Below are 17,423 nucleotides of genomic sequence, written 5' to 3'. Positions count from 1 at the left end.
GATGGTTAATTGGCAGAAGAAGAGAGTAATTATCAATGGGCACTACTCTTTGTGGACTAATGTTGCTAATGGAGTGCTGAGTCCATTGTTATTTTTCTGTGTTTATTATTGATATACTGATAAAGTCATATCAGGTTTGACACCTAAGTTTGCAGATGATGCAAAGGTTGATACGGTGGTTAATGACAGTAATTAGAGGATGCTACTACAACAAGACAAACAAATTAGACAGATGGGCTGAGAAATGGTAATTGAAGTTTACACTGAAAAATGCAAGGTACTTCATGTGGGTAGCAATAATACCAGATTAACATAACAACTGTGTGTTATGTTAGTCACACAACATTTCTATCGACCTAAGCTGCTGCAATTTTGCTGGAATAGCACAAACAGCTTTGCTAATATGGGACCCTATGATGACTGCCCGCTGGAAGTATCTGAGCTTAATCTGCCTACTAGCATGAATGCAGTTGCTTTTCTACCTATCCCTGACAAATGAATTACTATTATGCTCATTTTTCCCAAATCTCAGGGTTATCCAATTTATTTTGTCAATATAACATATATTATATGATCCCCCCCCCCCAAGAAATTCATTCATTAAAGCTAAAAAATTTGAGACCACATTGCATTATTAATCCCTCAGTAATTCTGACAAACAGAAGAAGAAATTAAATTTTTGAAAGCAGTATAGCATACTATCATTAACAATATACAGTATATATATATATATATATATATATATATTATTACATTATGTCAGTGGTGTGGCTAGATCAGAGCCACACCACTGACATAATGTAAGCTTAGCCAGCTTATATAAAAGAAAAGAAAGGAATAGGTGGCATAATCGAAAATAATTGAAAACTGAATCTTTCATATCTGTTTTAAGTTGTTTTATTTTGAATTATCGGATATATATATATATATATATAGATGTGTATTCGGACTGGAAAGCACTAGAACAACGTTCCGGTACTTTTTTCTATGTCATAATAGAAAATCATTAAATTTATACACCTAATATTATCAAACAATGGCATAATCAAAAGGGAAGGAGAAATATCTATTTTACCCACTGCTACTGAAAATATATATTAATAGTAATCTTTAAAATGAATAGATTTCTTTAAAAATTTATTTAAAAAAATATATAAATTTCGCAATGAAACTTGAACGTTTCTTACTAAAGTACAATGTGTTAGATAAAGAGATCCAACGAATGAGATATAATGTGATGCGTGCAAATGCTGCATTTTGATTTTCCATGAGCTGAATGCTAGAACTGGTTGTTCTATGAACTGTGAGTCTGAAGTCTGGTTCAGTTACTGTACAGTTGATGTGGTATTATCATATAGTCTTCTGGAGAACGAGCATTCTGGTACTATTTTTTTATGATGATCGTTCCAGTACTATTTTTTTTAGCAATATACCTCTGTGTGTGTATATATATATATATATAAATATATATATATTTGAATAATGTTTGAAATAATTAAAAACTGAATCTTTCATAATAAAAATAAAAAGATAAAGCAAACATCAGAGGCAGCAAAAAGCATATTCCTCTACATGATTCTTGATATATAAAAGTAAAGTAAATTAGAATAATAATTTAAAAAAATAAAAATAATGCCAGTAGCATGGCAAGAGAGAAGAGCGAAAATAGTCAAAATTAAACATAACGATCAAACCAAAAGGGAGGGAAGAGAAGGGTAACAAAAGTAAAAATATTGCAGCAGAAACTCTTCCATGATAATTTAGAAATTCTAAATACAAAGATAATAATCAATTAAATTTTGAAAACCAATTAAATAGAAATTTAACAGCGCCCCCTCTGACGGGCACCAAGTCCAAATTTATGTGAAATATCACCAGCAGATAAGTAAACCAACTACAATAAAATAAAACAAAATAAACCAAAAATAGACTGACCATTATTCCCCATCTCAACAGAGTACCACAAGACCAATAATGGTCAGGGAATCGCTGCATTTTGATCGCTAGACAAATCACCGCAAAGGCAAGTCGATCGGAAGATCAGTCCGCCATCCGATCCTCAGATTGAACCGTCAATGCAGAAGACTTGAATAGCGGTTGTCCTAATGCAGCGAAAATTAAAAATAGGACAGATACAAGCACTCCAATGCAAAGCCACACCACTGACAAAAAGTAATCTTAACCAGATTATATAGACGAATAATGAACTATGGATGGCAGCACAAGCACAGCGTTAGCAAATCCGCCCACTACCGTCATGTGATATACTTATATTTGAATAATGTTTGAAATAATTGAAAACTGAACCTTTCATAATAAAAATAAAAAGATAAAGCAAACATTAGAGGCAGCAAAAGGCTACCTCTGATGTTTCAACATGCCATCAACCATGATGGCATGTCTGCATTACCAGGTACCCTGGAAATGCAGACATGCCATCATGGTTGCGAAGTTAATTCCACAATATGAGAGATGGCATATGGTGAAGATAATGATAATATTTGGCATCTCTCATATTGTGGAATTAACTTAATATGAGATAAAATCTATATGATGCCGTTACACTATGTATGCAATTAAACGGGTAAACTATGGTGTATTTACACTAATATTATAAAGAAAAGGTGAATACAAGAGTGAATACAATTGCTCACTCGCATTTTGGATACTGCTGACATCATAAAGGAATGCCAAGATGACCTCAGAAGAACAACACATATAACCAAGAGTTGCAAACTGCATCGAGGTTGGAAGTAGGATTTTCGAACATTTATTGTGAAATGTAAAAAATTTGTCAATTATTTGTGTTTTGTATCATCCAAAAAGTCAATAAATACAAACAATAAGTCATTTATCGTTCTTTAATACCTCTCACAATGGCTTTGTGCACACCAGTTTCAAACAGCTGTATCTCAGTATCCATTGAGAATTGGACACATGTTTATATGAACTTTTTTTTTACTTAGAATAATTGATACTATAACTTCCCAAAATATTTACTATTCCTCCTGAGTCACCCTGTGTGTGTATGTATGTGTATATATATATATATATTATTATTAGTATGCATAATAGGTTAGATTTTAGCTTATAGTTTAATGAATACTTATGTGCAACGTTAATGCCATTGTAATTATGCCAATTGGACATTATACGTGCCTGTATATATATGTGGGTGCATATTTTTTTTTTTTTGTTTTTTTTATTAATGACGCTTTGACATATAAGTATTATTGTGCATATAAATCTGGTAATCAAGTTAGCCCAACTAGGTTATCTTAATTCAGCATGGCCTATACATATTAATTTAAAGAAGTATATTACTATATGATAATGAATTTTTTATTACACTTTACTGATGAATTTTCATTACCTTCAGCTAAAATTATGTTTAAGTCAATACTAATTTTAAATAACAATACATTTATATATATTATAATATTATAATATAGAACATTCCATCACGTGGCCGTCAATCCCCTACTTCTTCGGGGGCTTTGAGTGGATTGACAGCCCATCTGATGTAATGTCTCTACCTACCCGTTTCTGTTTTCCCTATACCAGTTTTGCCTTTTTTGCTATATTAATTTAACTTTCAACTTTACATTTTAAATTTAAAATATTTCATTTACTTATTTTTATTTCAGTTTAAATTTTTATAATCATTCTCTACAGCAAACTGTGATAGGGGACACAAAGCCCAACGGGTAAGTATCCGATACTGTGAAGGTTCTTACCTACTGTTACTGTCCTGAGGAAGTTGTAGTTTAGAAAGGGGTTATTTCATGTCTTCTAATTGTTATATAGGTAGCGAAGCTTTTTACTGCACAGTCACACTTACTTTATACTGTGTCGTGTTGGTGCATTAGCCTCAGGCCCCGACATCCTATGCTAATGCCTGCTGCGTGGAAACTTACAATTCCACGTTTTTTAATTAAGAGATCTCACATTTTCTATTCTTCTCTCAGCGTTCGTATAAACAATAATTTGATTTGTCCAACTTCAATTCTTCGTATTTATTTACGAGTAAGCATAGTTTTCGTATGCGATATTTCTTAATTATCAGTTGATGAAGTAATCAGTCACTTCTTCAAATAATTTTTTATTTGTACTATTTAAATTAAAATAATTCCTTAATTTACATAATGGAATCATTATGTAAATTAAGGCTGCATAAACTCAGGAATACCCATTATGTCGAAAAGGAAGTGCAAGTTTACGGATGACTTGAGGACAAAATATCCAGATTTTCGAAAGGGAAGAGTAGACGAGGAGGTGGAATGCATCATTTGCAGTCCAGAAACCTACACCTTGGTTGCTAATAAGAGTTCAGGTTATTTGAACATTCACGCGAATTCAGAGGAACATAAGAAGAACATTAGATTCGAAAAATGTTGCAGCAAGGTAATGGACTTTTTAGTAAACGCCCCTAAGAGGCTTAATGCAAGAGTTTCTGTTGCTGAAGGAACCCTTGCCTTTCATACAGTGGTGCATCACCACAGCTATAAATGCTTGCACAGCAGAATTATTAAAGTCAATATGCTCTGATTCAGATATTGCTAGGAGGTTATCTTGTACAAAAACAAAGGCTGAAGCCATAATTAATTCTGTCTTAGCAGTCCATTCAGTAGAAGAAGTTAAGTCCCTGCAGAATGTACAGTTTTTTGGAGTTTCCAGGGATGCCACTAATCATGGGTTTCTGAAAATTTTCCCTATTCTTGTGCATCATCTGATTCTGGTTATGAAACCTTATGTAAAAGTGGCCTGGATAAGAAAAATATTGCATTTGATGGAGATAACTACAACACTATGTTTGGAGTAATGCAGAGATACAATGGGAATAATGTATTTTTAAATTTACAAAGATTATTTGGTCGATTGCTAATAGGAGTGGGCTACCCTGCCCACATTCTGCATAACTGTATCCAGCATGGAGCAGATGCAATTGATGTAGATATTGACTCCATTGTTCTTAAGTTTTTTAATTATTTCAGTGTCCACACTGTACGTGTTGAAAACCTAAAAAAATTATGTGAATTTACAGAGTTTACCTATAAAAAACTTCTGGATTCTATACAGAACATGCTGGCTTTCTCTATTACCTGCAAATGAAAGGATTATAATATTTATCCAGCCTTAACGTCTTTCTTTTTGTCTCAAGAAATCCCCCCAAGATGAGTTTAGTGAAACTTATCTTGTTCATTGCCGAACTGTAATGTCAGTCTTCAATTCACATGTAATGAGCATTTAGAGGAATGACAATTCTTTGATAGAAGTTATTGAAGCTCTTGCTTCTGTAAGGGATATTCTGTCAGAAAAAAGTAAATGTCAGTTAATTTCTTTCAAAGTGAAGGAAATGTTGGAGAAGAGGCAAGAAGGATATAGAGAGAAATATGGAGTTTTCAGAAGAAATATCCAGAACTTATATTCATCATGCACTGAATACTTGGCCGTGTGGTTGAAACCACTGGAAGAAGTTTCTTCATTCAGGTGGATGTCTTTAGGAGAGCCTCTTGAATAGGATAGTGTGGTTTCAACAATTAGGTACCTTCATGCAATTGCTAATGCTCCTAAAAAAAAAAAAAAAAAAAACCCAAAAAAACCTTCATGCAAAAGGATGAAGTGTGGATGATGTGAAGTGCTTTGATCAGTTTTGTAATTTAAAAAAAAATCGTAATGGAAAGTAAGGATGAATACAACAGTAAGAATGAAGAGTTTTTCACAGAGCTGTTAATAATTGCTCAATTTTTCTTTTCCATACCACCACATAATGCATTTATTGAAAAACTGTTTTCAATGATGGAGATGCAGTGGTCTAAGGATAGAAATTCATTTACTGTGGATTCAATTAAGGGACTAATGCTTACAAAATTGTGAAAGATTTCCATTCATACTTATCTTAAAACACAGACTTACAGAGAAAAATTGCATCAGTGGAAAAATATAAAAGAAATGTAGAGAACAGCAAATAAATTATGCTGAGAAACAAAGTATTTTTCATTCATACCATAATTAAATTTTTGTGTATCATTTTTTTACGAATTAAGCAATCTGCATAACAATGGTAAGTGTGAATTCTGTTAATTTAAGGGATTTGAGATATTCGATAAAATATTTAATACGTTATTACTTTGCCAGTGACTGTGTTATTACCCTGTTATCATAATAAACTGTTATTAAAGGCTTAGGCATTTTTGAAAAGAACGTAAGCTATGTTTCGGTAAAATAGGGAAAGGCATCCTCAAAAGTCCGGATTTTTCTGATCAAAGGTCCTCATTTTTAAGGTTAGAGAGGTGGCAGCCCTACTGATGGCTAAAGGCAAAAAATTTATACACATCTATTCTACAACAGTCTTTCCACATTTTGAATCTATGCCCCTTCAGGTTCTTAATCTGAGCAAGATGAATAATCCCATCAGCATTGAGCTTGCTCAACCTGTTCAAGGCCTTATAGACCTCAATCAGATCACCTTGCAGGTGCCTAGTTTCCTGGTGCCGCAATTTGTAGAACTTAAGCCTATCTTGGTAAGAGCACTACTTTGCTCCCCTCACCAATCTTGTTTTTTTTTTTTTTTTTATGTAAACCCCAAACACGAGAGGTATTAGAACCTATAGTACTTAGTACCATGCTTGGGTTGGAGATTGAGAAGATGAAAGAAGATATTTGTTGACATTGGACTTGAACTTCTGTAGACTGTAATTTTCAGGAAATACGTATGAAGGCAGGTTGTTGCCCTTCTTTGTACTCGTTCTAGCAACTCTACATCCTTCCTAAAATGAGACCTAAAGACCTGTACACAGTATTCGTGGTGTGACCTCACCATTACCTTGTACAACGGGATAATCACCTCCTTCTAGCAAAATTCCTATTTTTAATTGAAAAGACTCCATGACCTGCTCTGGCAGCCTGTCTGCACTGCTCAGCAAACTTCATATCTGACTGCACAATTACTCCCAGGTCTTTTACACTTTCTACCACCCTAAAAAATAAATAAAATAAAGTGCCACACAGTTGGTACATTTCTCTTGGGTTACTGCTACTCATATTCAGTACTATGCATTTGTCGATGTTAAACTTCAGTTGCCACTTCTCAGTCCATTTGCCCAACTTATCTAGATCCAGTTGCAGTAGCATACTATCTTTACTGTCATTAACAACCCTGCCAACCTCTGTATCATCTGCAAACTTGGACATTAAGCCTGATATATCCTCATCAATATCATTGATGAATACACAAAACAACAATGAGCCCAGCACTGAACGCTGGGGAACTCCACTAATAACATTAGTTTAAGAAGAGCAGTGTCCATTGATTACCATGCTCTGTTGTCTCCCACTCAACCATCCCTTTATCCTTTGTAGCAACTTGCCCTTAATGCCACACTGCTCCAATTTGTACAGCAGTCTTCCATGTGCAAAAGTATCAAAAGCTTTCCTGAAATCCAAGTATATGACATCAAAATTATTTTTTGCATCCAGTTCCTTTGTGACCACATCATAGTATCCAATCAAATTGGTCAGACAAGACTTCCTTTTAACAAACCCATGCTGTGTCTTAACTACTACTACAGTCTTGTCTAGACGATCCTGCAATGCTTCTTTAACCAGTGACTCCATTATTTTTCCCGGAACACAAGTTAAACTAATAGGTCTATAGTTACTTGTGTTACCTTTTGAACTCCCTTTGTGAATTGGGGATACATTTGCACACCTCCACCCCATGGAGACCTCCTCTGAGGCTAAGGGTTTGCTAACTTCCTTTGCTGCTTCCTTAATATAACTGGATAGATTCCATCCACCCCAGGTGCCTTCTTTATATTTAACTTCAAAACAATTTCTCCTCCACTTTGCTCTCAGTTATTACAAAATCACTTAGCTCCCTGTTAGAGTTTGATAAGCTTCTTGCATTCCCCTCCTTGAATAACTGCTCATGTGTGAATGAAGATGCAAAATACTCATTCAGTTTATCAGCTACATGAGCATGATCATCAAGTCAAACCATCTATGTTAAGTGGACCAATCCGATTCATCCCTTTGCTTTTAGAGTTTACATAAGTAAAGAATCCTTTGCTGTTTTTCTTTGCATCCTTTGCCAAAGATTTCTTGTAATCTACTTTTGCCTAGATAACCTCCTTTGTCACTTGATTACAGACTAGCTTTATTTGCCATAGGTTTATCTAAGGCCTTCTCGTATTACACAAGCATCTGATCTGATTTGTTTGTCTCCTTTGTATTCACATACATGAAAAACAAATTTACATTCAAATAGTGGAAATGATTTTAATTCTCACCCACACAGCAAATTCAACCACACAGTCTTTAAACACACATAACAAAATTTAAGTCTACACATCTGTTTGATGTAATGCCTAATATTAATTGAGGACAAACTACAATCTGAAGGTCAATATTTTAGCACCATTATTAACCCTTTTAGCAGTGAAATTGCTATCCTTGAGTGGGTCTTCTCAGTGAATTTTTTATTGTAGTAAAGCTCTGCGAAGTCAGTTTTGTGGAATTTTGAAAAAAAATGAAAACTTTATAAACAAATGCTTTAAAATATTAATGTCTGTTCATATTTTGACTTTATTGCCCAACACTATAGTAAAATTCTTATCAAAATCAGATCAGAATTTTAAAAAAACTGCAAAAGAACTCTTTAAATAAAACCTTCCATTATGCTTCTAATGCAATAGTATAATCTACATCTATTTATCAAATCTTGATAGAATTCCACAAGTATTTATCAAATTTTATTAACTTCCGGATCCGAGTTCCACAGAAATTCTTCAATTTTCGCTTTAAGTCCAAATTGGACAACTGAGGTTAGTAAGTGCAATCTCATTTGATTTTTAAAGCTGTTTTCATACTGCTATTTCTTATAAACCATTGAGAATTAGTTGGAAGAGTTGTTACCATATAACAGAAAAATATTTAGAGAATTTGTGCATTAACTGACACACCACTGAAAGTGAATTCCAAAACATATCTATATATGCATTCCTCAGAGCAGACATTTAAAAAAAAAACAAAAAAAAAAACAGATCCACATATGTGCTGCTGAAAGGGTTAAATCTTCCATTTTAATGAAAACAATGTGCCTAGAATACTGCAATACATTAGTTAACCTGCAGCAGAGTCTACAGAGCACAAATTTTCTTTTTCATTACCGAAGAGAAGTTTTTTTGGTATTTTCTGAAGCACTGGTACAATGTCAACTAGGAGTTAACGGTGCACCTATGCTTGTTGATTTTTTTTTATTAATGGATTGGGATATTTATTCAATATATTTTTCAAACCTTTTATTTTCAATGAACACAAAAGTTTTATTAATTCTACTGAAAAAGGAAAAAAAAAAACATTATAAACAAAATATAAATGTGCAACTATTAATTCTTTTCCATTTTCAAATTTGTAAAATTATTGAAGACATGAAAATTCAGTATCATACATACATATGCATTTCTACTTAAAATATATAGGATGGGAAAAAAGTTGTTTTCCCACCCTACAATATTGTATCCTACAATATAATATATCATAAGTCTAAAATATATCCTACTGTTGGAAGTAGGATATATTTTAGAGTAGAAGTAATTACAGTGAATGTACAGCAAGTATGGTTACAATAAGCATTGGAAGTCCTCCCCCACAAGCATGAAAACAAACAACTACATGTTTTTACCTTGTTGCTGAAGACTTGTACCAGTTCAGTGTGGGAGACGCTCCTTATAAAAGTTTGTGACTGTTTCTTTGGATCACCAAGACTATAAAGAATGTCTTGGTAGTCTGCACTTTTCACAGCACCCCACAGACAAGTCAATAAGAGTGAGGTCAGGTATCTCGGTAAAAAACCTAGAAATGAGGCAGTTATCAAACACATCATGTAAAACTGCCATGAATACATGAGCCATGTGTACCATAACAATATCATGCTGGAAGTGGCCCCACACAATTTCATCATCAGTCAAATGTGCAATAATGGGGTAATAGGAGTACTTGTACCAGTTCAGTAGTTCAGTGGAAGATTCTCAGAAGACTATTGACTCAGTGCATTAGACTGTTGCCAGGTCTAATGCTCTGAGCCAATAGTCTTCTCAGAGAATATGGGACGACCAATTACTCATCTTTGTGAAATCACACACAGACAACCTTTTAATCGCGCAGTGGTATCTCCTGAATGACATGTGGGTTAATTGCCAACCACACACAGCTGTTTTGGGAGTTGATGAACCCTGATAAATGATCAAGAATATCTTCTCCATTACAGGAATTCTCAAAACCATAGGCAATACTGAACACACTTCACATGGTCATGTTCTTGCACTAATGTTATCTTGTATAGATGCAAATTGATCTATTCTGACTTATGATGCTATCAGAAATATCCAGTACTTTGTCCTCAGACAATAAGACAATATACTGTCAGTAAATCATGTCTGTAAACACATATTCTAGGCCAGTTTGCATATATTTCAGAATCAAAAAATAAATTCCCATTGCTACCCGAGACTAGTTATCTATAGTTCCAGCTTAAAAATAGTTCCTAGAGAATTACTCTACCCTGCAATAGGAATCAAATCTCAGATCTTCTGCAAATGAGTGAAGGGTGGCAGAGATACTATACCATCATGGAATGATAAAGTTATTCTTAATCCCAGCACTAGCCATGCAGAAACTGACAAGTCACCCTCAAAAATAATTGTTGTACATTTATGATTAAAAATCTGAATTTTTTTCTAACCTTTCAAATATAGTCAAAATTTTATTTTATTTATAAAAATTGTTCACTTGCAATTATACCTGAAAGAACCTGTCAGGCCCCAGGTAACTTTATATTGTCTTTGCATTTCATTTCAATGTACTAGTTTTGCTTTCAGCATCTCCTAAATAACATATTGTTCATATCTGTTGTTTGAAATTAGCATGTCAACTGACATGAGGCATCTGTTTTCTATTATTGTTATTATTAATGTAAAATTGCTTCAATTATTTTTATTATCATCTATCTGTTTCATTATTTATTTGACAAAATAAATTGGTATTTGCACATATGTAAGTATGAAATTTTGCATTCTTAATGTTTCTCCAAACTATATAATAGAAGGGACTATTAGCTTCATGTTTATATTTTATGACTATAACTTTAATTTTTCATATTCAGCAAAATTTATGTTTTTTTTTAAAACATACAAAAAAAACATTTATTAAAAATTAAACATTACATATAATAAACGCTGAAATCCATCCATTAAGAAAAGTAATATTGGTATACCACAATAAAAAAAAAAAAAACTTTTTTCCAGAAATAAAAAACACACTTGGGTACCTGTCATGTTCCACACAACTGAGGTTGTTATAAACTGGGGTGCAACTGTTTATATGTTCCTGTCTAAAACACAGGAACATATAAATACAGTAATATTATGGTATCATTCACACACACACAGGGCCAGATTTACACAAGCTAAATAAGCTACAGCTTAGGGCCTTGCTTGATCTTAAAAAATCCATTTTTAATATTGTCACAGGTGAACTGTAAGAGAGAAGGGCATAATGCATGTTATAGCTGAGGGCCACAACAAGTTTAAATCCAGCCCTGCACACACATATAATGATTTAATAACTAATTTTATAATAAAAGATTAGACCGGGGTTCGAGCCCGTCGCCACCAAATACGGAGGATGCGGAAAGGTCAGGGAATGACCACCGCATATCCCGGAGCAATATGGCCTTAGTTGCTAATGCTCCTAAAAACCAAATAACAAACAACATAATAAAAGAGCAGAAGGTTATGCCTCTAAATTCTGATATTATGATTAAAAATAAGCATTCTTATATCATTAAACAAGTTACACAAACCTGTGTACTTTCTGCAAGTGAATCTTGCAAGTTCCCAGTAATACTTTTCAAGAAACGACCATATATTACTGCTATAACAGCAACAGGAGGAACTACTGAGAGACCAAGAAGTGCTAACTGTGGGGAAGCATATACCTAAGAAAAGTGAATTAAACATAAATATTTTAAATATTTGAAAAAATATTCATAACATTTTATGAATATTTATTATTATTATTTATATTTTATAATATTTTTATATTTTATATAAAATAATATTTTTATAATATAATATATGTCTTATTTATATTGTAATATAATATAAATATAAGAATCAAATATGAATTAATATACAGTAAACTATACAAAAACACAGACTAAACCAGCAAATTAGAATGGCTCATCATGAGGAATTTTAACTTCCAAATATCAATTGGAACTAGCAGGTTGGCAGTTCGCACTCAGTAGCAAAATGGGCACAAAGTGGCAGGAGTGCTGTGACTCGGGGGAGATCTGAGTGGGGCAATTCTCCAATGCATCACAGCCTAAAAAAATGTGCAACTTGTGAAATGTTTGCCAAACTCTCTGGAACAGAACATGATCTAGGCAAGGAGGATGTCTTTGTGTGTGCCAGGTGCAGAGAGTGTATCTAGAAATTAGGCATCAATTCAGCATTCTACTGGGCGTCTATGAGAGCTTGAGGTGTTGGGTAGCTGCCCTCGAAGAAATTAATATGAGGGGCCCGTCAGGCTCTCAGCTGCCCAACTCAATGCCAGAGCTCACTCCTGGGCATCAGGCAACACAGTGGCAATCTCCAAGGCAGAATGCGCTGGTCCCAAAAAGAACTAGTTATTGTTGGCGACTCTATTGTCAGGGAGACGGGGAATATATTGTATAAAAAGAATAGATGGAGCAGAACCAGGGTATGTCTGCCAGGGGCAAAAGTTGATGAGGTTGTAAAGCATATATCATCTTTTAAGGGCACAAAAGGTGATATTGTTGTACACGTTGGCACCAATGACATTAAGAGTAGGAGATCTGCAGATTTATTTAACAAGTACAGGTCAATGTTGCAAAATAGTCGTGAGTCAGGGTTAAATTTGAAAGTGTCTGCAATCCTGCCCAGACACAATAGGAGAGAGTACATGATGAGAGCCTTGTCAATCAATTCGGCCCTGGAGGGAATATGCAAGGCTCAAGGGGTAGAATTTTTTTCAGCGTGATCTGTGCTTGTTAACAGGAGAGACTGCTTCTACAGGGATGGGATACACTTAAATAGAAAGCGTGCAAGAATATTTGCTAATGCTATCGAGGCAGTGTTAGGTGGGTTGGATTCAAAGACAAAAAGGTTAAAAGTAGCCGCAGGCAAAGGTGAAGGTGATTCTTGCACAACTTCTTTTAGAATAAGTAGCGACCTGGAGCGAGAGGTGCTGGGAATTTCAGGGACTGATGGCAGTCATCGTGAAACAGGTAGGTATATGGGATGTGTCAGGGTGAATAGGAATAGGTGCATGTATGCTTGCATGTATACCAATGCTAGAAGTATAGTAAATAAATTTGATGAATTTGAAGTGTTGGTCAAGACATCAAAGGCAGATATTGTTGGGATATCAGAGACGTAGTGTCACACTGATATTAGGAATGCAGAATTGGAATTTGGGGAGTACAATGTAAACAGAAAGGATAGACAGGATAGGAAGGGAGGAGGTGTCATGCTGTTAATTAAGAAAAACATAAAAACAAAAGAAGTGCATCCAGTTGATATAGATGAACAGTGCACTGTTGAGTCAGTTTGGTGTGACATAAGCACTGCAAAAGCAAAAATAAGAGTAGGAGTGTGTTATAGGCCTAATGACTCGAATGAGTACAATGAACAATTGTACAGAGAAATAGGGTGGGCTAGTAAATCGGTATGTCTTATAATGGGGGATTTTAACTTCCCAGATATTGACTGGGAGTGAGTGAGAGAGAGAGAGAGAGAAACAAAAAGGCAACAACAACAAAAAAGCAAAACTCTTGATCTGTTTATTAACAGTGTCATATACTGTAGACTGTCAAAATAACAGCAGCCGAAATAACGGAACATTCAAGCTAACGGCACATTGAGATCGGATGTTTACATACAGCGCAGATGTCTTGCAGTGCTAAACAAAAAAAAAAAGAAAATAAAAAAAGAAAAAAAAAAGGAAAAAAGAAAAAAAAAAGAAAAAGAAAAGAAAAGAAAGGAAAAGAAAAAAAACGAAGAAAACGACAAGTCACGTGACTACTGCATTTGTTTACGTTCACCATTTTGAAAGTGAATTCTGTACTGATATCGTGGATTACACCACTGTTTTACATTTATTTTAAATTAAGAACCCCTCACTATGACTTTAATAAACCTCATACAGAGAAGAAAAGAAGAAGAAAATTAAAGCTTAGTGACAAACTTGATATAATCCAAACTATTACATTAGGGTCACCCAGAAAGCTAATTTATATATCCACGTGTATTGTGTCTGTAAATTACATGTGTTCACTGGTTGAATTACTTGTTTTGCTGGACAAAAAACCCTTGTTTCTAGGGAAAAAAAACTTGCTATCTTAGATTTGCTTGGGCGTGTACAGAGAAGGGCAACAAGATTGGTGAGGGGAATGAAGGGATCCTCTTACCAAGAGAGGCTTAAGTTCTGCAAATTGCAGTGGCTGGAGACTAGGCACTTGCGTGGTGATCTGATTGAGGTGTATAAGGCCTTGAATGGGTTGAGCACGCTGAATTCTGATGGGATCCTTCCACTTGTTCAGATTACGAACCTAAGGGGGCATAAATTCAAATCAAGAAAAGACAGATGTCGAATAGATGTGCGGAAATTTGCCTTTAGCCAGTGGGTGGTTAATTGCTGGAACAAACTTTCATCTGTCATGGAAGTTGATAGGTTAAATAAATTTAATGATGAACTGGACAGGCATTTGGAAGGAATGGTGTGATTTTTTTTTTTTTTTTTTTGGCTGATACTGCATAAACTCATACACTTGCTTTCTTGCATCACATGCCAATACTACTACTACCACTGCTGCTACTACTACTACTCATCAGACCTATAACACACACCTATGTTTCGGACAATTGTTGTGGTTGCTTCGCAATATCATAGTGATAATGATATGTGGAAGAATAACGATACTAAAATTATTTGATACTTCACATTATTCAGTTTTCACATTATCACTGATCTAAATTCATTCATAACTGCTTTGTAATGTAGCTATTTTGGCCTTTTATTTAAATTATTCTAAATTATCAGGTATATATTCCTTCTGTAATAACATTATTCTTAATTTAATCACCCCATCTCTTTATTGTTTTTACAATATTTAAACTGCATTTTTGTTGTGTATGCATTTCACATGTCCTACCCACTTTGCTGACCTATTAATTTAATTTTCATTTATAATTCAACTTCCATTGTGTGTATGCGTATGTGTGTGAGTAAAAATTGTCATACCACAAAATAAAAACATTGCATATTAATTTAAACAACATTATATAAAGAATACATACCATAAGTGAAATACCAGCTACTACAGAAAATGCAGCACGAAGTCCATCTGAAATGTTCATTGTGACGGACATACCAACAACTGAAGTGTCTGCAGAGAGCCTATTAACTAGTATTCCTGTCTTGATGTTATCAAAGAAATTTATTTCCTGCTTAAGGATAGAATCATATACGCTTGTTCGTAATCTGTTAACAATCCTATGTGCTGTAAAATGAAAAAAGTCTGTTGTAATATAAAAATAATTATATTATCAAAGTTTATTAATATCAACTAAAATTAAAGTATACATTTACATTTGTGTGAACCATAATCAGTCACCCCTAAGCTTCTGCATATATGCGACTTGAGCTCATCTGTGCATTACAGCATAACCTTCATTTAGTTCGTTAATTCAATACAGACTCCCAACTTTCAGGTCACCACAAATGTAAACAAACAAAATAAAAACGATTTGCTTAAACTGAGCATTTGGACTTGCAATAGGGATGGCACTCATGCCTGTCCTCTACAGGGAGGAAGGTCACTACTATCTTGAAACCACACATTAGACATCAATCCAGTAAATTAACAATACCAACTGGTATTGGTCTTAAATCCAATTCAGTTGCATCAATATGATCTTATACTGCAATGTTCTCTTGCACTAAATTGCAGGATGTCAAGCACTCGCAACAGGTGTGTTCAGTCTGCTGCTAGTATCAGACATACAGAAAATACCAGAACAGAAAGTCACACAGAACATATCTCAACATGCAAGGAACACTCGCTTGCAGAGATGACCCCATCCATAGACACCCCGGGGAGCCAGTTCCTCTACAACCATCTCTTTTAAGATACTAGACACTGGTATGGCACGAACCACAAAGAAAACCAAACGGAATCAGCCATATTCTGTCTGACATTTTTTTAAATCTAAAATCTTTTGTCTGTGGCTGTATGATCAGAGGAGACATCATGGCACCAGCAACCAATGCATTTTGCAGCTTTATCAAGATCTTTATAATGTCTGCAAGAGTGGCTCCTCACAGAGAAATGTTCACAAACGGGATTGCTCCTACAATGCCTCAAACATTGCCAAAGGCCATGCAGCAAAAACACAGAGTAGGTGCTAACAAATCCTCTGTGCAATGTCCAGTTCAATAAATCCTCAATCTATCCAACAAGAATCTACATATATCAGCCGAGGTCTGTATTAACAAACTTATATTCCAGTTTAGTCTTGCACTAGTTTCTTGTGAGAACAATGACTTCCAACTGAACCTATTTGTGAGTGAAGCTATGTCTTAGATTAATAATCCACAGCTGGCTCAGGAATTCCACAAGCAAAACTCTGTGCATATCAAAGACAACCACACCTTGGTCTCTTTCTTGGTGGCCTTTCAGCCTGCATTCCAAGTTCAGCAACCTGGGTCAGGACAAAATCTTGATCAGATGGTGCCTCCAGCAACACCTTTTTGGCAGTAATAGGTCATACAGCAATAACCTTCATAACCTGCAATTCAGGCAGGACAGATGAGAAAAGTTGCTTCTTTACTTATTCGCTCAATCTAATCCTGTCAGTAACAGCCTTGATTATCACTGCCTTAGGTTTAACTTGCTCCTCCTGTGTCACAGCACGAGCAACCTCAGAATATGATATTAAGTGAACTGACTCCCCTCTTTCTGCTCTAACTCCAGAGACAAGATTGTATTTTCAATGTAGGTCTTTATCACTATATTCTCTAACTTGCCCCAAAGGGACATTATACTGTTAATGTCACTCCTCAGCAAGTCCAGGTCATCACAGGTAATGATATTCCTTAACTTGACACATGCTTCCAAAACCACATCAAAACCATCTGACGCCTGGGTCTGATCAACCAGATCTTTCGGATGAATCATCATGCTGAGTACCATCACCGGCATCTTGATCTTGCTTCTTGTCTTCAGAGCCACCTGTACTTCACCTTGTGTGCCTTGAAGACATCACTCCAGTCTCAGATTCAGAAGAGTCTTCAACTTCTAATTCCTCCTCAAGGATTGGAATTCTCTCTTAGGCCAC

The 17,423-nt window shown here is 34.9% G+C and overlaps 1 protein-coding gene across 3 annotated transcripts in view; it reads right to left on the bottom strand.

Moving 5' to 3' along the window:
• LOC150081894 (ATP-binding cassette sub-family B member 10, mitochondrial) overlaps nt 1-17,423 on the bottom strand; it is a 204,284-nt gene that overhangs the window by 118,546 nt on the left and 68,315 nt on the right. For all 3 annotated transcript variants that reach the window (XM_090379799.1, XM_090379800.1, XM_090379798.1), the window contains 2 exons: nt 15,384-15,586; nt 11,864-11,998 (listed from right to left, as the gene is read on the bottom strand). In XM_090379799.1, coding sequence (XP_090235925.1) covers nt 11,864-11,998; nt 15,384-15,586 — 338 coding nt within the window. The remainder of the gene's footprint in view (nt 1-11,863; nt 11,999-15,383; nt 15,587-17,423) is intronic.

The sequence above is a fragment of the Mastigoproctus giganteus genome, chromosome 8, assembly GCF_048544385.1.
Source record: "Mastigoproctus giganteus isolate SK-2022 chromosome 8, ASM4854438v1, whole genome shotgun sequence".
NCBI classification, from domain to species: Eukaryota; Metazoa; Arthropoda; class Arachnida; order Uropygi; family Thelyphonidae; genus Mastigoproctus; species Mastigoproctus giganteus.
Note: the sequence above shows the minus strand (reverse complement) of the source record. Positions and strands in the feature narration are given on the sequence as shown.